General features: G+C 32.5%; 2 protein-coding genes across 2 annotated transcripts; both read left to right on the top strand.

Annotated features, from left to right (window-relative positions):
• The first annotated feature begins 311 nt into the window (after positions 1–311).
• LOC103487109 (uncharacterized) lies at positions 312–5,273 on the top strand. The gene is made up of 10 exons (XM_051083285.1): positions 312–540; positions 1,030–1,362; positions 1,755–1,788; positions 1,899–2,129; positions 2,236–2,325; positions 2,577–2,642; positions 3,136–3,227; positions 3,318–3,365; positions 4,882–5,017; positions 5,124–5,273. The coding sequence occupies exons 2-9, from the start codon at positions 1,031–1,033 to the stop codon at positions 4,991–4,993; spliced, it is 1,005 nt and encodes a 334-aa protein (XP_050939242.1). The 5' UTR covers positions 312–540; position 1,030; the 3' UTR covers positions 4,994–5,017; positions 5,124–5,273.
• Positions 5,274–8,588: 3,315 nt separating this feature from the next.
• On the top strand, positions 8,589–18,247 carry LOC103487110 (polyribonucleotide nucleotidyltransferase 2, mitochondrial). Its single transcript, XM_008445326.3, has 16 exons — positions 8,589–9,025; positions 9,340–9,495; positions 9,636–9,806; positions 10,485–10,610; positions 10,688–10,849; positions 11,255–11,374; positions 12,332–12,469; positions 12,607–12,769; positions 13,321–13,446; positions 13,744–13,874; positions 14,610–14,829; positions 14,920–15,003; positions 15,644–15,723; positions 15,963–16,106; positions 16,735–17,547; positions 17,699–18,247. Exons 1-16 carry the CDS (start codon positions 8,681–8,683, stop codon positions 17,798–17,800), a joined length of 3,081 nt encoding a protein of 1,026 aa, XP_008443548.2. The 5' UTR covers positions 8,589–8,680; the 3' UTR covers positions 17,801–18,247.
• The last annotated feature ends 4,548 nt before the right edge of the window (positions 18,248–22,795 follow it).

Genomic DNA, 22,795 nt, shown 5'->3' with positions numbered 1-22,795 from the left:
ATTTTTAAAAAATTTAAATATAACAAAATAAATCAAAGTTTATATTTATAAATCATAAAAATCTATTAGCGAAAGAAGCCCTATCTCTATCCCAAATAAACTTTGTTATATCTATAATTTACACTTAGTTATTATCCATACAATTGATACCTACTACGATAATTGTTTTCAATCGAAACTTGAGGATCAAATAAAAATAAAAAATCATTGGAAAAAAAATCCTTAGGGGGTAAAAAGGTAATTGTCTCTTAAACCTCAACAAAATTTCAATCATTTTGAATAACTAATAGAAAATAAATTTGAGGCTGAGAAATTGTGGAGGACCAACGATCACCGTTAGAAGCTCCATAGAGAACGTAGCGAACTTTTAAGGCGAAGACGAAGCAATTCCCTTATCATTCTCCTTTGATTTTGACGTTTTCATCTTTTCAAGCCAACATCTGTTGTCGCCATCAACGAAAACGAAGATTCAAACTGGAATCATCTTCAAATTCTTTTTCCTCTTCAGGAATCCTTCACTTTTTCCCATTTTCCGTCTCTGTAAGTGACCGGTTTTTAATTCGATTGCATTCAGTCAGTGCAGTTGCTGAGAGTACGAAGAAAAACGTGTCTAGATTGGGAATTAAAAGTGATTCCAATTAATTAATGATCATGTGGTGTGCAATTTTGTTAATAATATGATGAATTGTGGCTCTAATTTGAGAAATGAATAGTTCAGTACTAAGTAGAATGGAATTGATTTTAATTGAATGACGTAATAATGACTTGAAAATTTTCTTATTGAGGTTTGTAATGACATTTACATTTGCTAATCTGGGCTGTGATTGAAGAGTTTGAATCTGGCTTATCTTTTGTTTAATGGATTGATCTGAGGAATGGACCGTTCTAGTTTTAATGACTAAGAACTCTGGTTTCAATTATTGGCTTGAAATTTTATGTATTGATCAGTTTTTATACGGAATAGAATTTATTAGAAATTTGAGGATGATCAATGAAATTTGGAAGTAATTTAATTATATTCGGTATCAGGATGCTGTTCGAAGCTACTGGCGATGCAACGACCCTCAGTTACTGGTTAAACTGGTGGGCATTAATCTGTGAAATTTGGGTATTTGCTTCTTTTACATTTGCACTATGGATGATATGGAATTACGAAGTCAAGGATAGATTAGGACATAGCCGACAAGGAACTCAGCAGGATAAAAACAAACTTCGGGGTTGTGAAGCTTGGACACCATGTCTCATACAAATTCATCCCATCTTTTTATTGGCTTTTCGAGTTTGTGCATTTGGTTTGATGTTGGCTTCATTAATTGTGAAGGCTTTGGTTAACGGAGCTTCCATGTTTTATTATTATACTCAGTAAGCATTCTCTTCTTACTGTGATTATCATCTTGGCTATCTTAAAGTAATGTACAGCAAATCAAACCTTCAGCGTATACTAATTGTTCATGAAAACGGTGAGTCAATGAGTTGTCTTAATTAGACTCATTTGATTTTAGTTAAAATAAGGCATTTAAATTATTGATTCAACATCAAGGATGGAGGCGATTTGGGGGGTTCTGGATATTTACTGGAAAGAATGTATCATTATTTCAGGAGGTTGCAAATATGAATTTATCATTTATGTATCCTGGATTGCATTCTTGTAGATGATATACTGTGCAATTTTACCAACAATTTTCCAGTGTTTATGAACCTCGTTCTCTTTATAATCTTCTGACTAATGTTTTGTTGTATGGATTGTTTGGCAGATGGACATTTACTTTACTTACAATATATTTTGCGGTATGTTCTTCTATTTTTCTTAATTTCAGTACTGATCAATAGCATAAACTTCTATGTATTTCAGCTTCTTCAATGCTTCAATAGCTCATTATCTAAATTTCTTCTTTCAGTGTGGGTCATTGATTTCCATATATGGAGTTTTTCTCTGTAACAGAAAAAGAACACAAGGTCTTTATGCTCAACTTAATGAGAATAGGATGGAGGAAGGGCAACATGTTCCTCTTCTTTCTGGGAAGCCCTCAAATTTAATTGGAGGAAATATAGTTTCGTATTCCAAGGACCAAAGCTTGTCTTCGACGGCTGTCAACATCTGGAGTTATACTTTTGAAGTTCTATTCCAGGTTAATTTTCTGTGTAACCTTTTTTTTTCTTGAAAAAACCGATTCTCAATTTTGTTTGTATCACAATCGACTTTGCCAACTTTGTTTTTTTGTTTTCTCCAAACAGATCAATGCAGGGGCAGTAGTACTCACTGATTGCACTTATTGGTTTGTCATATTCCCATTTCTTACCATCAAAGATTACAATTTAAGCTTTGTAAGTACCGTGGTTTCAAGCAAAATGTCTAGCCTTTACTTTGTTGTTTACTTGGATGCTAATCATAATCGGTTGAGACCCATTAGAGACTAGATGCATCAAACGATAGCTCTGATATAGTTATAATTAGTATCATTGTAATCACTCGAGAATGTTTGTTGGATATCAGTTCATAGTTCGTTTATGACAATTTCTAATTCTCCTTTGCTTAAGGTTTGCTCCATCTCAATCAGTTATCTCCATAATGTCAGATGATGATCAATATGCACACGCTGAATTTGATTTTACTTCTCGGTGAAACTGCTCTTAATAGCTTGGTAATGTTTTCTCTTCTGTATCACTTTTTGTTTAAAAATATTTTTGATACCTAAACTTTCACTAAAGTAACAACTAGTCCTTAATCTTAGTTTGTAAAATTTAGTCCCACTACTTTGAACGTTGTAACAAGTCTCTGTACTATAGTATATTACAATTTACTCATTCTGCTTTTTTTTTTCTTTTACAATTGAATCTAATTTATAGATACATTTTGTCTATAAATTGTATTTATGAATCTACATGAACGAGATTCCCATTAAAATCTCAACAGTATTTTTCATGATTCTGACTTAATTGCTACAAATCTTCATAGCATATGGACTAAATTGTTAGTTCAAGGATTACTAATTCGCAATACAATGAGAACTTTTACCGATACAAGTTTAGATACTAATTGTTACTTTTCATGAAAGCTGCTTTGTCTTTTAACCTCGTTTTTTTTCTTCCTTGTACTCTTCTTTTAATATGCTGTTTGATGTCAACCCACTGCAGACACTTCCAACGTTCCGAATTTCATTCTTCTTTTTATGGACGGGTATTTATGTCATTTTCCAGTGGATCGTTCATGCATTTGTTTCGATTGGGTAACCTACAATTCCCCTTAGTTCTATTTTCCAACTCTTGCCTTTGAAATTCACCAATAAAATAGCAAGAGTTGCCTTTCTTTTCTGCAGATGGCCTTACCCATTTCTTGATCTGTCGGCTCCTTATTCTCCATTATGGTACGTACCTAGATTTTCAATTCAGTAAAAAACTATTTGGCATGAACTTTCACATAACTTAAGTATTTAATCTATTATGATCTGCAAGTCCATCACAGTCTAGAAATTATGCTCTGGTTAACAAACAAATGACTAGTAATTTGTACATATTCACTTGCGTTTATATCGTATAAATTTATTTTTAAAAGAAGGTTTTTCTTTACTTGTTCTTGGTTTATAAACCTTTGTACTTGTTTCCTAAACTCTATTCAAAGAGCAATTATATTCGTTGCTGTCAATTTTTCATTAATCATTTTACGAAAGACGTCAAATCTATTTTGAAACATAGCTCCTAGATGTGACTTAAAAGTTCGAAAGTTATATACTTTGAGTAGAGATCTATTCACCATATAAATGAACATTCAACGTGTTATGTTTGGTTTTATCAAATAATTTATAAACCATTAACCTCAAACCAAAATGGAACAATATAGATCTCTGAACGTTTGTTCCATAAGGTACTGACCCTAGCTATTTTTCTTTCTCTCTCTCGGCATTTTTCACTAGCAAGTTGCTCTTTAAATGATTTATTCAAAGTTTTCTTTTTTCCATATAATCACTTTTTTTAATATCCAGCACCTCAACAAATTTTATGAGAGACATTTAATCATATAATCATTTTAATGATTGTTTTTGTAGTTTCAAACACAGTTTTCATAGTATCAAATTATGTTTGAATGATTAAAAACATGTTTCAAAATCACTTTCAAACATATTGTTACAAGTCTGTTTAGTAGTGATTTTAGCATAGCCAAAATCACTTTTGCACAAAAATATGGTGTTTGGTAACCTAATGGAAGTGATTTAGAAAAATGGGAAATCACTCAAAATTGATTTTTGAAGCATCATCTCTTCTCATGGGAAGGTGATTATTCTAGAATCAACACCTTATTTTTCATAGTTTTTGAAATACTGAAAATACCCTTTTATTTAATACGAAAACTTTTAACCTAAAATTGATTTTTGAAGCATCTCATCCCGTTGATTCAAATTTCACGTTTGTCTTCATCCTCTCCAATCCATCTCATGCCTCAACCATTCTTCACATGGCACCACATTTTCCTTCTATTTAAGTATTTTGTAATGATACAGAACATTTTTAGTTTGGATGAATCATATGTTTTGAATTTTCTATTTGCATTTTTTTTGCGTATACTAATCTAACAATAAAATAAATTAATAAAATTAGTTATTTATTATAATTATTTTTTCAAAAATAAACTTCTAAATGTAAAAATAACCCTTTTTAATTTGATAGTTTTAAAATCACTTTTGGTATGAAACATTAACGTTGAAAATCAATTTTAAAGTTTGTTAGCAAAAACATAAATTTAATTGTTTAGAAATCAATTTTATAAAATTAGTTGTATCTATTTTTTTTTTTTAAATCACTACTCCAAATATCACTTCCAAACACCCAAACACACTTGTTGTGGATAAGATTGATTCTAAATCATTTTTCTTTGATGAATCCCAGGTATCTACTAATGGGATCGATTCACATTCCAAGCTATGGTATTTTCATGTTGATTATAAAACTGAAACATAAACTAATAATGAAGTGGTTCCCTCAACCATACCAGTGCTAGCAAGACTGACAAATGTTAATCATGGTTAGTCTTTTTGGTGATTACTTAATTATTTTCTTTTGTTTACCCCTTCCCTACAAAGGTAGGAAACTTGATGTTGAGAAATAGAAAATATTCTGACCATAAATAGGAGATAGCTAGCAAAAGGAGAGAGGTGGAATGGAGAACACATCTGTGGATGCTATTTCCAAAGATGTAAATGTATAACCATAGGCTTTTAATCGTGCCTACAATGTTACTGTCATGTATATGACATAATTGATTTTCCTTTTAATTTTAATTTTAGATTGGGTTTAAAGGGTATTATTATAAATGGTAAAATTTCATATTCCATCACCGATAGATTTGAAATATTGCTATACTTGAAAATGTTATTGTATTAACGTTGCCTAAGCTTGTAAAACCAAGCTTATGTTTCGGGTACGAGGGGCTACATAGTCTAGATTTTGTTAAGTTCATGAGCTATTCATTTAGGTTGTATGTTCAACCTAATTGAGTTAGACATATATTTTTTGTTAAGAGATTAAATGTTTGAATCTCTCCAACATTAGATGATGTTAAAAATATTCAGACACAAGCATACATCTATGATTTCATGCGTATTATGAACTAATTATGCGTAGTATGAACTAATTAAATACTGTTAAGTATGTTGGTGTTTTTGTAGTTCTAGTTCAATTTTAGTTTATGTACTTTTAATCAATCTTGAACTTGGGTCTTTGAAGGTAACTCTCATCAAAATTGGTTAACTACCGACAATATTTTCATGTAATGAAATACATCATATGTTTTCAAAATTTATAGTGAAAATGCTCCTCAATAATACTTTTTCCTTTTTGAAAAATCGCCGTAAACTAGCCATATAGAACATGTTTGGGGCTAGGAGTGGAGTGAAGTGAGTTATAATAGTTCACCCCTTGTTTGGGACAAAGATTAGTTTTAGTTGAGAATTATGATTAGGATTTAAAAATAACCACATATCATTACTATTCTTCAACTCTAGGGTATTTGTTTCAAGGGTTGAAAAATTTGTCAACCGGCTTTTAGACACTACCTCCACTAGCCAATCTCACCTCCGATGACTTTATCGATGAACTTTCGTCGCCCAACTCTGGCAACCGTCTCCACCTATCAATCTTGAAAATTTTTAATAAAAATCATTTTAGAGTTTAAGCTAATCTCCAGTGATCGTCATTGGCCAACCTCTGACCACCGCCTCCAGTGACTCTACCGACGAATTTTTGAAAACCAACTCCAGTAACGATTGTTGCCAACCAACCTCCTATCGCTACCAATCAACCTTGAAATCTTTTTAATAAAAACATTTTTACGGTTTAGGCTATCTCCGGTGATCTTTGTTGGCCAATCTTCGACCATCACATCTGGTGAGTCTAACGGCGAATTTCTGACAAACTATAGCGACCTCGACGCTATTCAATCTTGAAAATTTTTAATAAAAGCATTATTAGTAAATATAACAAACAAAAGAAACTTGTATACACTAGTACTTTTAAGAAAAAAAAAATTATAATACATTATATTTTATTTTAAAAAGTTTTTATTAAAAGTGTTTAAATAAAAATGAATTTTTGAAAGACCTTTTTCTAAGTCATTTCAGTAATATTTGTAAAATACAACTTCTTGTGTTTTTTTCCTTGCAAAATTATCCTATCTACTTGTTAAACTTGTTAGTAGTCATATACGGAGATTGTAGTTAAATTCACTAAACAAACAACCTAATTAACAATATTTAATTAGATTCCATATCAATTTTCATAAAGTATGTACGTAAGGTTGCAGAAGACATGCATCCCAATTACTACTAATAAACTTGGTTTGTATAAATTAATTCGTGGATGTTACAATTCGATCGTAATAATCCACACTATAATACAACCACTTTTATGAACAAAATTATATGAAGAGGTTGTTCTCAAACAATCATTTTATGTAAGTCTAATATTTGTATGTTTCATAACTAATAACACATTTATAACTTATCTCTAACATTGTAAGTTCTTCCATTTCACATGGAATTTGAATGTTGTTACTACAATTTGATTATACCTAAGAACTATTAAATTTATATTTGCAATGTGTGTGCCCCTAAGATTCTAATAAGAAAACACATTTCTTTTTTGTTTGTCATTTCTCTTTCACATATTTTGCAACTTTATTTTATAACTAGGGATGTTAGAAAATACCCAAAAGTTTGAGGAACCCGATACGCGTAAGCTTACATGATTTGGTTGAGTTATCTACTTGTTTCTCCAATTTTCACAAAGAGAGGGATGTGATATTGAGTGTGTTTAGAATGCATTCTCAAGCCTTTACATAAAAGAATTATCTTTAAAATAAATTATTGTGTTTGATAACTAGTCAAAATAACTTTTCAAATTTATTTTAAATGACTTTCCTATCCAGAGTTTAAACAAAAATTGTGGTTTTTTGGAGGGAATGGTCAAAAAGAATAAATGAACAAAATATTTACACCTTATGACAAAATCAAATGTAATGAGTTTTTGTCTTTTATTGATTATTGTCGTAAAGTATAAATAGTTTGTATTTTTTACTATTCTTGAAAAAATCTCTTTTTAAATGAAATGTTTTTTTTTTTAAAATTTATCCAAATAAATCTATTGTTGACTCAAATCATAACTATAAATATATGACACCAATGAAAGGTTTATGAGCTAAAGAAAAAAAAAGTTACATTATAAAATATATTTTTAGATTTGTTTTTTAATTCAATACTACGTTAATATTACTATAAATTGTAATATTACATTTTAACATTTTATAAACCTTTCCAAACTAAAAATCATTTAGAACTTTAAAAGGAAAATTTGACCAAAACAACATTGAAAATGACATGTAATAAAATTTTAGATGGTTGTGTCATTTAGTACAAGTTCATCTATCCATATAAATTTTTAGAAAATAACTACTCCAAACATTTAGAGAATATCAAAAGCAACATTGTAATAAAAATTTATTTTAATTGATAAAACTTATCAAAATATATACAAGTATAACAAAACATCACAATTTATTGATGATAAATTACAATAGATCAAGATAGACTACTATATGTGTTTATCTTGATAACATAGACAACGAGTCTATATTAATCTATTACAATTCATTAAAAATGAGCTATTATATTTGGTTAGTACCTTTGTTATATTAATAACAAAATCAAAATCCAAAGGTTGTTTATTTATTTTTTTTAATTTTTTTAAAAATAAAAAGGATATTTTCAAATATAACGAAATAAACTAAAATATTTACGACATATACAAAAAAATTTGGATTTTATGACATAAATCGATAAATTTTTATCTTTATTTACCAATGTTACTAATAGAAACATATGTCTATCAATATCTATCCGGATCTAAAGCTTTGTTATATTTTATAAATAGTTGGTCAAATTTGTTATTTTTGATCCTTCCGTTTTTAAAAAACAAAATAAGTTTAGTAGAAAAAAAAAACTAACGAAATTCATTATAAATATTTTGCCAAAATTTTAATTTTTGACCGTTTAAAAAAAAAACAAAAGGTGGGTTTTTATTTTTGCTGTCGTTCTCTGCTTTGAGAGTATATTATAACTCACACTCAGAACCTCCGACCTATAACTCTTAAACCCTAAACCCCTTCGGAGCTCTAAGTTTTGTGAGAGCTGCCATGGCGTCCATGGCTTCCAAAGCGAATCCACTCTTTTCTACCATTCCTCATTTTCTAACTTGGAGGAGCCACGGTTTTCGTACCATTTGCTGTGGCCGTATGGGCTTCGCCTCTCAGTCTCAGTCCCAGCAGCAACTTGATCCCGATACAACCCTCGGTGGAACCAAGGTTCTCGAAACTTTCGAAGAAGTGTTTGAGATTGGATCGCGCTTGGTTAAGTTGGAAACTGGAAAGATCGCTCGCTTCGCTAATGGCGCGGCGGTTTTGGGCATTGAAGAGACCAAGGTCTTGTCTACTGTTGCCTCTGCTAAGGGGGGCGCTGTTCGTGATTTTTTGCCTCTCACGGTATGTATATTCTATAGTTCTTGTTGATTCTGGATTTGGTACCAACGGTGAATTTGGGACGTTAGGAAAAAAAAAAAAAACAGAATGATTGCGCTTTAAAAGAAGTCAATAATGATTGAGCTAATAGAGTGAATAACTCAAGAGTGTTTTCTAGCATAACTCAAAAATTTTCTGGTCACATTTTCACTTTCAATGATATGTGATGATTTTTAATTTCTGTAATTGGGTGTTTGGTTGTGTCACGTGTTCTTCCTACAGCATTTGCTAGAATGTGCAGTGGAGGAAGGTTTTGAATACTTTTTTCATCTGATTAGGTGGATTATCAAGAGAAGCAATTTGCACAAGGTGTTATTCCGGGTACATTCACGAGGAGAGAGGGGGCTCCCAAAGAGCGTGAACTTTTATGTGGCCGCATTATAGATCGTCCTATTAGGCCATTGTTTCCCACTGGATTTTACCACGAGGTCCAGGTATGTATTTTGAGTTTAGGTTTTTATGTTCATGAACTTTGGTTAATGATCACGTGAGATCTTATGTCAAAATACTTTGGCATGACTGTTCTTTGACCCATTTTGTCTTGATGATTTTCATGCATATTCCCTAATCAAAGGTAATGGCCAGCGTTCTCTCTTCCGATGGTAAACAAGATCCAGATGTTATGGCAGCTAATGCAACATCTGCTGCTCTTATGTTATCAGATATTCCTTGGGGTGGCCCCATTGGAGTGATACGTATAGGAAGAATTGATGGGCAGTTTGTTGTCAACCCAACAATGGATGAGGTAATTAGAGTGGTTCTTGACCGCTCCCTGCGCCATCTTTATGTTTAATACATGCTACAAACAAAGACAACTTCTATGCATACTAAATTGGCTTTACTATTTTAAATAGTGAAGTTTTATTTCTGAATCAGTTTTTACTCCACCACCTTTCATCATCAAAACAAAATTTATGAAAATAAGTATTAAATTTTGCTTCTCCACGACTTTGAAATTGAAATTTAAATCAGTTAATAAGTATTAAAGTTATTGTAAAGAGAATATTAAATTAGAAGTTATCGTAAAGAGAATGTTCAATTAAGTATCCAACATGAGCATAGCTGATTGACATAAAGTAAGAAATATCAATCAAGTGGTCAGTGGTTGAAATACTTTGTTGAACTTAAAAAAAAGTTTCCTAAAAGCCTATACTTTAAACACTCTTAATAGCGTCTTTATTCATAATTTTTCGTTCTTGCAGTATAATATTTTTATTAGAATTTTGTATTGTGTGCTTCATAAAAACATCTTGAGAGAGTGCTATTGCAATTTATTGAACTTCATATTTTAGAAACTTTTGGTCCAGTTCAGTTTCTGTCAACATCTCTGAAATGACTAACTAGTTAATTGTTATGATTTTGGCAACATCTTGTAGTTGGATTTCTCCTATTTATGAGTCTATTAGCTTTGCATATATTGCAGCTTAACTTGAGCGATCTCAACTTAATATATGCCTGTACAAGGGAGAAAACTTTGATGATTGATGTCCAAGCACGTGAAATCACAGAAAAAGATCTTGAAGCTGGATTGAGGTTGGCACATCCTGAAGTAAGTGATGGGGAGTTCAATTCAGCTAGATTTTTTGTATCGGATTGCTACTAACGTCACCGACTTTGATATTTTAGGCAGTTAAGTTTCTTGAACCACAAATCAGATTGGCTGCTAAAGCTGGAAAGCTGAAGAAGGAATACAAATTGTCCATGGTGTCAGATAGTACATTGGAGAAAGTTACCAAGTTAGCCGAATTCCCTATTGAAGCTGTTTTCACTGACCCCTCTTATGGCAAGGTATTCAATATTTATCTGCAAGATGAATGCTTGAATTATTGCCTTTGAACTTCTGCTGTCCTAACCATCATGGATTGGCTTAGTGGTAAAAAAGGAGAAATAGTCTCAATAAACTAACTAAGAGGTCATGTGCTCAATCCATGGTGGTCTCTTACCTAGGAATTAAATTGCTACAAGTTTTCTCGACACTCAAATGTTGTATGGTCATGTGGGTTATCTCATGAGATTAGTTGAGGTATATAAGCTAGTCTGGACACTCACGGATATCAAAAGAAAAGAAAAAACTTCTGCTGACCTTCTTCCTTTGGGTGTCTTTCATGCTTCTTTGCAAAAAAATAATATTTTTCCCATTAAATATTTTTCATGATCAATTACTAAATAGTTCTAATTTTGTATTATATTTAGTTTGAACGTGGTGAGGCCTTAGAAAAGATCACAGAAGATGTGAAGAAGGTATTTGAAGAAGAATGCGATGAAGAAGGCCTGAAGGTTTTGCCAAAAGCTGTAGACTATGTGAGGAAAAAGGTATGTATATGCGTCTATGAGAATACAGTTATAAACATTTGAAAGATGTTTCTCTTTTGCTTATTATGCAAACTTTGAGTTTTAGTTGTAGTTGGTGACTAAACTCAGTTTCTTTGTAGTTTATAGCACATTATTTTTTTTGTTCATTTTTTGTTCTTAATCTCGACCAAACAAAAATTTTGATCAGTATAATTTTTTTTACATTTTATCATATTTAAAATGTTTATTTGAAGCTTACTGTAACCTAGGAAGCACAAATACCAACACATGACACGGCAGTGCGCCATTTATCAAAAAAGTAGGACACTACATGACAGAGACACGTCATTTTTTAAGAAAAAAAATTAAACGTATGTCATGCATTTAAACATATTACATAACAAGGATTCCAATTAAAAACATCAAAATAACAAGTTTTGAGCCATAAAACATAACAAGGGTAAAGAGGGTTGGTGGCTTGGTGGGGAGAATCAGAGAAGGGAGCGCGAAGAAACCTAATAATTATTGCCATTGGGCCGGATAATGTGCCGTCTCAATGGGTTTTTTTCTCCAGCCATTTCTTGGCCATGTTAGAGCCGTGCCCCAAAAAAAAGAAAAATCGACAAGCCAGTTGACGTGTCCGTTTCGGAAAATGTCCAGCACCAATACTTTGCCATCTTAGGAGTGTCGGTGCTTCTTAGATTGTAACCCTCTATCTAAAAGTTGACAATTCAGTGAAATCCATGCAATTTATCTATCTTTCAACATAACTATTTCAAGAAATGTGTAGCTTTCTCTAGGTTTGTGTACTGTATCATTGTCATTGATGGATTTTAATTTTGGGATAGCTGTAACTGTATGGAGACTTTGTTTTCTAATGAAGGACAATATACAAAGCACATGATTTTTTTTTTCAGTCCTTAAGTTCTTTAATACATTCGTCTTTAGGTTTTTTAACAAAATCACATGAAATACTAGGTTGTCCGCAGAAGAATCATTGCCGAAGGACGTAGAGTTGATGGTAGACGTCTTGACGAAGTTAGGCCTTTGTATTGTGAATCCAGCTATTTACCTATACTTCATGGGTCATCAATTTTTTCTCGAGGAGATACTCAGGTCAGCCTAGACAATTTCTTTAGTAGTTTTTGGCTAGTTATTATTAATCATTTTATCATTGAGTGTTAGAAAACTTTGTGATGTGTTACTTTTAATTTCTAATTCTCAAAAAACAATTTTGATTCACACCCATACAGGTTCTATGTACTGTTACACTTGGGGCGCCAGGAGATGCTCAACATTTGGATTCTCTCGTTGGACCACCGACAAAACGTTTTATGCTTCACTATAGCTTTCCCCCATTTTCTATAAATGAAGTGGGAAAACGAGGTGGCTTAAATAGGCGTGAAGTTGGCCATGGTAAATGATTTATCTTTTTCTTCATGGAATCCAATATATTTAAACTGAACTGGGCCAGATGGTAAGGAAATTTGGTCATAGGAATAAAGAGTTGGTTTCCATTGGGAAACAAAGGTTCTATTTCACATTAGGTAATGTTCAACTTCAGCGTTATCAGTCGAAATCCTTAAGATTGGTCATTCAAGGAGTAAAATTTGAGGTTTTTCTGTGAGAGAATCGATCCTTCATTTACTCTTGCTTTTGTTTTTAGGTTGGTAAAGGTCAAACTTCGGTTTCTGAAAGATTTTTGATAAGGAGCAAAGTTTGAGAAGTCCGTGGGCTTTTATTTCAAATTTAACTTGTAACTTATAGTTGTTGGTTATCTATAACACGATCAGCTGTAGAGGGGTTTTAATTGCAGATATGTGGGGGTGGGGAAAGGAAAGGTAGAAACTTTTGATGCAACCTATCATCTAAAGTATTTCTATCAAAAAAATCTTCTAAAGCATTCAATACTCTAGGATTACTGAATGGAATTCTGTATTCAATTCAAATGTTTTTTTTCTTGGTAGGAACTCTTGCTGAGAAAGCTTTGCTTGCTGTGTTACCTCCTGAAAGTGAATTTCCATATGCCGTCCGTATAAACTCAGAAGTCATGGCCTCAGACGGTTCAACTTCAATGGCGACTGTTTGTGGAGGTACAATTTGCTCTTGGGCTTTAACCTTCTCTATTTTTAATGAAAAGTAAACGATGCTTTTCATTTCTAGGGTTGAAATAAAAATATTGTTATGTATTGCTGTATAATTTGTTGTAGTCGCTTATTGTGATGGATTTGATTGCTCTCTCAATTTCTAATTCAATAATCAGATCCTTTCATTTTAGCCTACTGAATTTTATGAAAATTTTCATTCTGTCATAATAAATCTGCTATAGTTATATTAATTTGAAATAATTGCACCAGTTGTGATTTCATGTGCATATGACGTTTCTGCAGGTAGTATGGCATTGATGGATGCTGGGGTTCCGTTAAATGAACATGTGGCTGGGGTTTCAGTTGGCCTTGTTAGTGAAACTGATCCATCAACTGGTGAAATTAAAGATTACCGTATCTTGACTGATATACTGGTAAGATTTTCTCTTGCCATCCCCGTTTTAGCTCTCTGGATCATGGAAAACTCTTAGTTTCCCTCCTCTATTTGTTAGATGACGTGTTCTCTTAATCTCTGATATGCAGTATTGCAGGAGTAGGGACAAGGGGTGAACTGGCGCTAGAATTATTTAGTGCTACTGCTAGCTGCTATAATATTAGAAATTAGACATAACGAACTAGTGGTAGATAAGTGTTATTAGCCGAGAGTTGCTACTGATAATGGATTGAATGGAGATCGGAAGGAAGAATAAATTGTTAAAGGGATGGTAGCTGGTTTAACAACAAAATTTTAATGGGCAAGATAGATTGTAGGGAAGTATTTGAGTTGGCTAAATTCTGTCCTTGCAACTGTCTTTAGAAACTAAGTTTAAAAATTATGCAACTTTTTGCAAATATCTCTAATGGGTTTTGTTTGGATTTGATTTGTGGATATTAGGTTGTAATATTACTTTTCTCTAATGAATGAAAGGGGTATGTTTCTTGTTGTTATGCATACCAATGAGGTTGGTTGTTCTTAACAATTCTTTTGCCTTCTAACACTAAAAATATCTGTACCGAAGTCCAAAACCTCTTCTTCCTTCAAGCTTCAATAGGAAAGCTAATCAGTACATAAAAGAAAAGATTCTGAAACTTAGCAAAATTTCAGATGCCGTCATACTTTTTTCCTTTTGCTAATTTGGATAGTGAGTTTGTTGCATATGGATTTGTAGGGACTTGAAGATCATCTGGGTGATATGGACTTCAAAATAGCTGGCACACGGAAAGGTATTACAGCCATTCAGTTGGATATAAAACCTGCTGGAATTCCATTGGACATAATATGCGAGTCCCTAGAGCATGCACGTAAAGGTCGTTGGCAAATACTTGACCACATGGAGCGTGAGATTAATGCACCACGTATGAAGGATGACGAAAACTGTCCTCGATTAGGTAGGAATTATTATCCAAGTACTTTTTTCCATCGACTGTCTATTATATACTACTTGAAACCTATTAAATGCACTTGGTCCCCCATTGCAGTTACCCTAAAGTATACTAATGATGCTCTTCGTCGCCTAATTGGACCTCTTGGTATTCTAAAGAGAAAGATTGAAGCGGAAACAGGTACTCTGTGCAGTTAGGATTTGTGATTTTATTCACTCATTTAGTTTGTTGCTTCTAGCTTTGTAGTCTCCCATGATACTATTCATTCATTTATGGTCTAGGCGTTCTTTCCCATTTGTTCAAACTAGACTAATATGGTATCTTTTGGCTAAGAGGTCGAGTGTTCAATTCATGGTGGTCATCTTCTTAAAAATTAATTTCCTACTAGTTTTCTAGACACTCAAATGTTGTAGAGTCAAGTGGGTTATCCCATGAGATTAGTTGAGGTGCGTGTCGAGATTAGTTGAGGTGCGTGTAAGTTGGTTCGGACACCTATGAATGTAGGAAAAATAGAGAAAACAGATTAGTATGATATGTATTTTTCTAAACCTGGAAGTGCAAATCAAAGCTTAATGCCCAACAATTATATTTGATTAATGTCATTGTTTTTGCATCAAGCATAGATGGGTTGCCTTCCATAGTAGCAAGTCTTTTCACTTATGTTGCTAGTGAATATTGTGTCTGGATACTATACAATTATCAGAAGGCAAATGCTGCTAGGACTGTCAAGATAATTTTTTTGTTACTTCAGCTTCGATTCTCCTTGAATATTGAATTATGATCGTCTCTTCTTCAGCATGGTTTTCTTGATATTGTTTAGGTGCACGCATATCAATAGGTGATGGTACTCTTACCATATTGGCTAAAAATCAAGCTGTGATGGAAAATGTACAAGATAGGGTATGACTTCTAACTTGTGTTCCTTGTTATCTTCATATTTCGAGGCTACAAGGCTACTGTGTGCTGCCCAACAATTTTTGTTGAATGTGTTGTAACTTTGTTAATATTATGTTTAGGGAAATTATGTTTATGCTTTGTACTTCTAGTGAAAGTATAGGAAATTTTCTCTGCCTGATTGTAGCAAATTTCTCCATCGCAACATTTTTACAGGCTGACTGAGATCCTTAACTATTTTACAGGTTGATTTCACACTTGGCCGTCAGATTGAAATTGGAGGAACTTATAAAGGTGTTGTAACTTCAGTAAAAGAGTATGGTGCATTTATTGAGTTTAACGGTGGGCAGCAAGGCCTTCTTCACATCTCAGAGTTGTCTCACGATCCAGTAAGCACTTTTTTCTTGAAATGAGTTCAAGCATTTTCTTTCTTTATGACTTTTTCTATACGAAAATAATCTAAATTACGTCCTCCTATTTTCAATTTATTAGCAAAGTATATTTGTCGATCTAATATTTAGCCTAGAGAGCAGTCATCTATATTGTGGTATATATTAAAATTCTACAAGGCCATTGTGAATGCTAGAGTCTCAATGGTTCTCTTGCCAAATTTATTGAAGTGTGCGGATTGGTCTGGGTACTTGCAGATTAATTATTTAAAAAGTTTTGGCCCAACTCGGTAACCATTTAGTTTTTGTAAATCATATATGTGACCGATCAATTTCTTAAAAATGATCCTTTTTCTTAAGAAGTTACATTTTTAACAAAATTCCAAAAGCAAAAACATGTTTTTGAGAACTACTTTTTTAGTTTTCTAAACGTAGTTTGGTTTTTGAAAACATTGATGAAAAGTAGATAACAAAACAAATAAACTTAGAGATGGAATGTCCGTTTATATGCTTAATTTTAAAAAGACGAGAAACCGAAAGCCAAATGGTTGTTAAAATGGGTCCTTAATTTATGAGTATACTTGTTATTTTTTTCCATCTAAAAATAGCTCACTTTTCTTGTGATCAGGTCTCCCGGATTTCCGATGTTGTGTCTGTTGGTCAGAGGATTACCTTGAGGTGCATAGGCCAAGATGTTCACGGTAACATTAAATTGTCCCTTAAAGCATTGTTGCCTGTACCAAAAGCCAAAGGTCCGAATGGAAATTCTGTTTCTTCTTCGGAACCACTTCCGCAACAGAAAACTCAGAATTCTACATCAAATATTCCTCCAGTGGAAAAAGGTGTTGGTAGTGAGGTGAAGCCTACTTCGTCAGTTCCATCGGTCCTTATTCGAAGTGCTGAAGAATGTGATGTGGAAGAAAAACAATCTGCTGTTACGAACCTGAAACTTAAGAATACCCAAAAACCGAACAACGCTTCTACAAGTGCTGAAGATTCTGATGAAAAAGAAAAACAATCTGCTGTCAGTAACAGGAAGCAAAAAAATACCCGAAAACTGAAGACCACTTCTAAAAATGCTGAAAATTGTGATGAGGAAGAAAAAAAATCTGCTGATAAGAAACCGAAACGTAAGACCACCCAAAAACTGAACACAGCTTCTATAAGTGCCGAAGATTGTAATGAGGAAGAAAAGAAATCTGATATTGGGAACTTGGAACTTAAGACCACCAAAAAACTGAACACTCCTTCTAGATCGAAAGGCCAGTCAAAACCGTTGACTCAGAATGATGTAAATAACAATGAAGTTGAAGTTAAAGACCCCTTAACTCCAAGTAATCTGAGAATTGGAACAAAAGTCAAAGCAAAGGTTTATCAGATACGATTGCATGGTTTAGTACTTGATTTGGGTGGAGGGCTTCGCGGGATGTATCGATTCGAGGTACTTTACCATTTTCTTCTTTTTGAGACCTTATATTGTGGCTGACTGATTACATCTGTTTTAGTGATCAAAATTTACAATGTTGGAAGGTCTAAAAGATGATGAGTTCTCTGCCGTTTTTTTTTATTTTTTTATTTTTTGCATTATACAGGGAGACGATAACAGCAATTTCAAGGTTGGAGATGAGTTGCATGTTCAATGTTCGAGTTTTTCGGGCCGTGGGATTCCCGTAATGTCGTTGGTCGATAATTAATTGGTTGATAGTTTGACATCTCACGTCAAGTTTAAACTTTCATAACGTCAATCTGGGAAATGAGAAAGTGAATCACTTTTGTCAAGAGTTTTGATGGCCTCTCGTTAAATATTACAACTAAAAAAGCCAAGCATATAGAGAAGGAACCAATGTTCGAGTGGGGCATCAACGCCGACACCCACGGTCCTCATTCTTCGGTTCTTAAAATTCATCTTGGCCTTTTGAGTTGCATTTTTGTCTACCAGTAGTTAGGATATGAAGCAAGATCATCTTTGGTACATTTCACATTTCTTGTGTTGCTATCTGATTGTGTAAGTTAATTTAGTTGTGTAAAATTTGTTTTGGATGGTTTAGTTTATTTAGCCTTTGGATTGTAGATTGCTTATGTTACTACATTTTTATTGATTTTGATTATATAAGAAAGTTACGCCCCAATTAATGTTGAAATGAGGTTTCGTGGATAAAAATTTCAAACTTGTCGATTGGAGATATAACATTGAACTCTAAATTAATTAAGAATATAGCAAAAGTTTGAAAATTTTTAAATATGGTAAATTTTAACAACATATGAAGATAAAATGACGAAAATGCATCTATAATAAGCAGATATACTTACATGCTTCGTATTTCAATTTCAAACCCAAAATTCATGCTTCGCTTGATGTTTTCCTTCCATCTTCCACTTTCTTCGTATTTTGATTTGGTTTTTCGATGTTGGTGCCTTTGTTTTCGGTTTTGCTTCACATTCTCCACTTCATCGTCTTCCACTTTCTTTGTTTCAGGTTTTTCGCTTTGCTTCACTTATTTTTGTTCTTCCAGTATTTTTGTTTTCCGTTTGGTTGCAATATGTTTGAAATAGATTTTTTTCCTATTTGTTTGAAATCGATTTCTTCATTTTTTGTTTGTGCGTGCGTGCTTTGTTTTTCAGTTTGTATGTTGTTACTTATGGTTAAGGTCTATCAGTGATATGTATATATCACTGATAGACATATCATTGATAGACTTGAGTGATGTTTAGTTTGTTTGCATTAGGATGTTAGTAGATAATTTAGCCCGTTTGACTTGGGAAGTTAGTATAAGCTCTAGTTTATTGTGGATTTTGTGTGTTATATTGCTTATGATTTATCAGTAATATGTTTCAATCACTGATTGATGGATTTGGAAGATGTTTAACTTATTTGTTTGACATGTTGATCTATTTTAGGTTTGTATGTTATTGCTTAGGGTTAAGGGTCTATCTGTGATATTTGTATCACGAGGGATGTTTAGTTTGTTTACATTGGGATGTTATTAGATAATTTAGCTTAATGTATATTTTTATGTGATGTTGTTTATGTTCTATTAGTGATATATTTCTATCAACTTGAAAGATATTTTACTTGTTTGTGTTGGATTGTTATTAGATGTTTGTATCACTGATAGACTTGAGGGATGTTTAATTCATTGTGTTGATGTGTTTGTTGTAATTTTGATAGATGGATAAGAAAGAAAAAATTATGAAAAGCGAACCAAGTGAATGTATTATAATAATCACATTTTGTTGTTTTATGATAGACTCTATGTGTATATGTATAAACTCTAATTCAATATTATTTTTTTAGGTTGTTCAAGAAAAGGCAAAAGTGAAAATTATGAAAATAGCGAAGAATATTGAAAATGCTAGGCGGAAGAGACAACTTAAACCATTAAAGAAAGTGTTGGAGAATGTGAAAGAGCAAAAGAAAGAAAAATATCAAAAGAATGCAAGAGGCAAGAAGAATGATTCTCTGAAACCAATAAGGCATTCTCCTATAATAAATGATCTTGCACCTAGTTTTGATTTGCAAATTTCTCAATTATAAGTAGATGGATATTGTAGTGCATTAGTTTTGTGGATATTTGTGATAGAGTTCACATTGACATAGTTTTTATTTGCTCTCAATTATGAGTAATGGATATTGTAGTGCATTAGTTTTGTTGATATTTGTGATAGAGTTCACATTGACATTGTTTTGATGTACAAATCTCTCAATATTGAGTAGATGAATATTGTCGTGCATTAGTTTTTTGGATGTTTGTGATAGAGTTCACATTGCACCTTCATATGTAGTTGATTTTACCATATTAATGAAGAAAAATGTTGGATTACAAGTTGAAACATTACAAGTTTTTTTTCTCTGTATGCATTGAGATTAGTATTTGTTGAACCATTGAAAATTGGTATTAATGGGTGCATTTTATTGGAAAAAAGTTATGATATTGGTTTCTATCACTGATAGAAACTATTGGCGATGACTACACAATAAAGTTTATCATTGATAGAAACTATCAGTGATACACTTCATAGTGGATTACTTCATATTACTACTTTACAATAAAGTCGCTTTTTTTTTTATAGACTTTGGAAAAAGGTAGATTATTATTGAAAGGTTTGAGTCAAACAAATAGAAAGTATTTACTACATACAAAAAAAAAAAATGTTCTATATGCTGAAGCTAAAAGATTATTATAAAAAATATAATGTCACATCATTGTAGAAATGTTGGAAATCTACGATTTCTACGATTACTAGCATGATGACAATGACTGCATTTTGAGTGACTTTTCTTCTCACCAATTGATAGTATTATTTGTTTTCGCGGTCGTCCTTGCTCGACGCTTGAAAGTTGGAGGTAGTATGTTCATGTCAACCCCAATAGACTTCCAATTAACATGGTTCCCAACTGGATGAACTGATCTAGGACAAAAAATACTTGGAAACAAAATAGTAAGTATTTGTATTACGCCCACGAAGAACAGCAAATGCGTGGGCGCATGGAATTTCATCAAGATCCTAAACACGACAGGTACATGATTTGCAATCTAACTATACCATAAATTGTTTTCTTCCATCAATCACTTGAAATTCAACACCATTAATAACATTAACCTGAAAAAAAAAAAAAAACTTAGTCAATATAAATGGTCTATAACTGATATATACAATCACTAATTTAGCGATAAAATCTATCATTGATAGGTATTGTTATATTACAAATTTAAGTTTATTTTGATTTACATCTTTTTAATTTTGGTTTTATATATTTTTAAAATGTTTATTTTGTTCTTTAGACAACTTTCAACTTTAGTTCATTTGGTTCAAACTTTCAAAAGGTGACTATTTTAATCCTAATGAGTGAAGTAAAATGAAAATGAAGAAATCATGAATGATACTCGATATTTTTAAAAGGGGAATTATTATGGATAGCAAAAATTAAATTGTTTACAAAATATAGCAAAAATCTCTAATAAACTAAGAAGAGTTCGAAGAATTTTTCTATATTTTGTAAATAGTTTCAATATTTTGCTATCCTTGAAAATGACCCAATAAGTACACGAGGACAAGAAAAACAAACCCCATTAACAAAATTCAATCAAACATATCCTAAAGAGGCTACATGAATCCCTTAGGGAAGTTTCAAGCCAATCCCTTAGAGGTAGAAAGTAGAAATCTTATAAACACTTGACTGATCACTTCAAATAAGGTAAACGTATAAATCAATCATATTGTTACTATTGTCAAAAGTATTATGATCGTCTATGATGCTTTTTCGATCCGAAGAATATTTTTTCTTTATTATTTGTTTGGAGCATATTTCTGTTTTGGTCACCACAAAAATTTTCTGCTTTACAAACTTGTTTTCTTTCCATCTCTCATTTATATTTGTAATATTCTTGTTTTTGAGGATCAACCTTTCTAATATTCTTTTAGAGGAAAAAACATGTCAGTGTGTATTCCTTTATGTGAGGTGCTTTTGCATACTATGTGTGTCATGGCTATATCCATTTTTACTTAAAAGAGCTCAAGTCTAATATAATTAGGAAGTTCTCACGCTTAGAAAGATCCTAAAAAACTTTGATCTTAAAGTTTTTCATGAAATATCATCTACGTACTATATTTTCCAACTCATATCAATTAATAATTCAATGCAATAATTTGAATTAGAGTCTAATATTGAAATTCATAAAAGCTTCCAATTGGAAAATTGAATCACAACAATCTCTCTCTTACATGTGGATGACAACTAATTTTAGGTGAATATGAGAATCACCCAAATTGAATTTATGAAACAAATAGCAAAAAGATTTTAGACTTTCATTACCCAAACAATGACATTATACTTGCTCATTGCATCAAAAGAAAAAGCACATTATTGGAACTATTTGTGTCATTAAAACACCTTTTCTCCCAACTAACAATCCTTTTTTTCAAACCATCTAAGAGAGATTTAATCCTTCTTTTCATTGAAACCACCAACCCAATAGCATATTTGTTGTCAATCGACTACGCCCTATACCTCGTTTTATTTGAGATCATGACGATTACATTTCATAACATATTCACTTTGTGAATGAACGCTAAAATATTTGTCATCTAGATCACGTTTTTAGTAAAAATAGTTAACTATGTGTTCACACGAGATTTCCGAAGAAATTTGATTCGTGGAGTTGAACTTGTGTTGATGTTGTATTTATGTTGATTTGATGCGATGTGGTTCGATCTCTAGAATTTGATCCTCTGATTCTCTCTCGTCTGGATGCTTACGATTGATTTGAGGAAGCAAGCACGTGATGTTCTTGAAGTTGGAGTCTTGGAAGAAAGCTTGTATCTTCGAAGAAGCTTCAATCTTCGAGGGTGTTCTTGAAGTTGAAGGCTTGGAAGAAAGCTTGGATCTTCGAAAGAGCTTCAATCTTCGAAGGTGTTCTTGAAGTTGGAGACTTGGAAGAAAGCTTGGATCTTCAAAGGAGCTTCAATCTTCGAAGGTGTTCTTGAAGTTGAAGACTTGGAAGAAAGCTTGTATCTTCAAAGGAGCTTCAATCTTTGAGGATGTTCTTGAAGTTGGAGTCTTGGAAGAAAGTTTGTATCTTCAAAGAAGTCTTGAAGTTAGAGTCTTGGAAGAAAGTTTGTATCTTCAAAGAACTTTGATCTTCGAGGTTGGTTACTTCAGGAGTTGAGGAGACTTCTATCTCCTAGGA

This window comes from Cucumis melo, chromosome 4 (assembly GCF_025177605.1).
Source record: "Cucumis melo cultivar AY chromosome 4, USDA_Cmelo_AY_1.0, whole genome shotgun sequence".
Taxonomy (NCBI): Eukaryota; Viridiplantae; Streptophyta; class Magnoliopsida; order Cucurbitales; family Cucurbitaceae; genus Cucumis; species Cucumis melo.
Note: the sequence above shows the minus strand (reverse complement) of the source record. Positions and strands in the feature narration are given on the sequence as shown.

What these genes read in the sequence shown, in the direction of transcription:
- LOC103487109 (XM_051083285.1), top strand. Translation starts at nt 1,031, where the DNA reads ATGCTGTTCGAAGCTACTGGCGATGCAACGACCCTCAGTTACTGGTTA. An exon ending in AAGATTACAATTTAAGCTTT is followed by an intron (nt 2,326 to 2,576) that starts GTAAGTACCGTG and finishes CCATAATGTCAG; the next exon opens with ATGATGATCAATATGCACAC. An exon ending in AAACTGCTCTTAATAGCTTG is followed by an intron (nt 2,643 to 3,135) that starts GTAATGTTTTCT and finishes AACCCACTGCAG; the next exon opens with ACACTTCCAACGTTCCGAAT.
- LOC103487110 (XM_008445326.3), top strand. Translation starts at nt 8,681, where the DNA reads ATGGCGTCCATGGCTTCCAAAGCGAATCCACTCTTTTCTACCATTCCT. An exon ending in GATTTTACCACGAGGTCCAG is followed by an intron (nt 9,496 to 9,635) that starts GTATGTATTTTG and finishes CCCTAATCAAAG; the next exon opens with GTAATGGCCAGCGTTCTCTC. An exon ending in TAGGCGTGAAGTTGGCCATG is followed by an intron (nt 12,770 to 13,320) that starts GTAAATGATTTA and finishes TTTTCTTGGTAG; the next exon opens with GAACTCTTGCTGAGAAAGCT.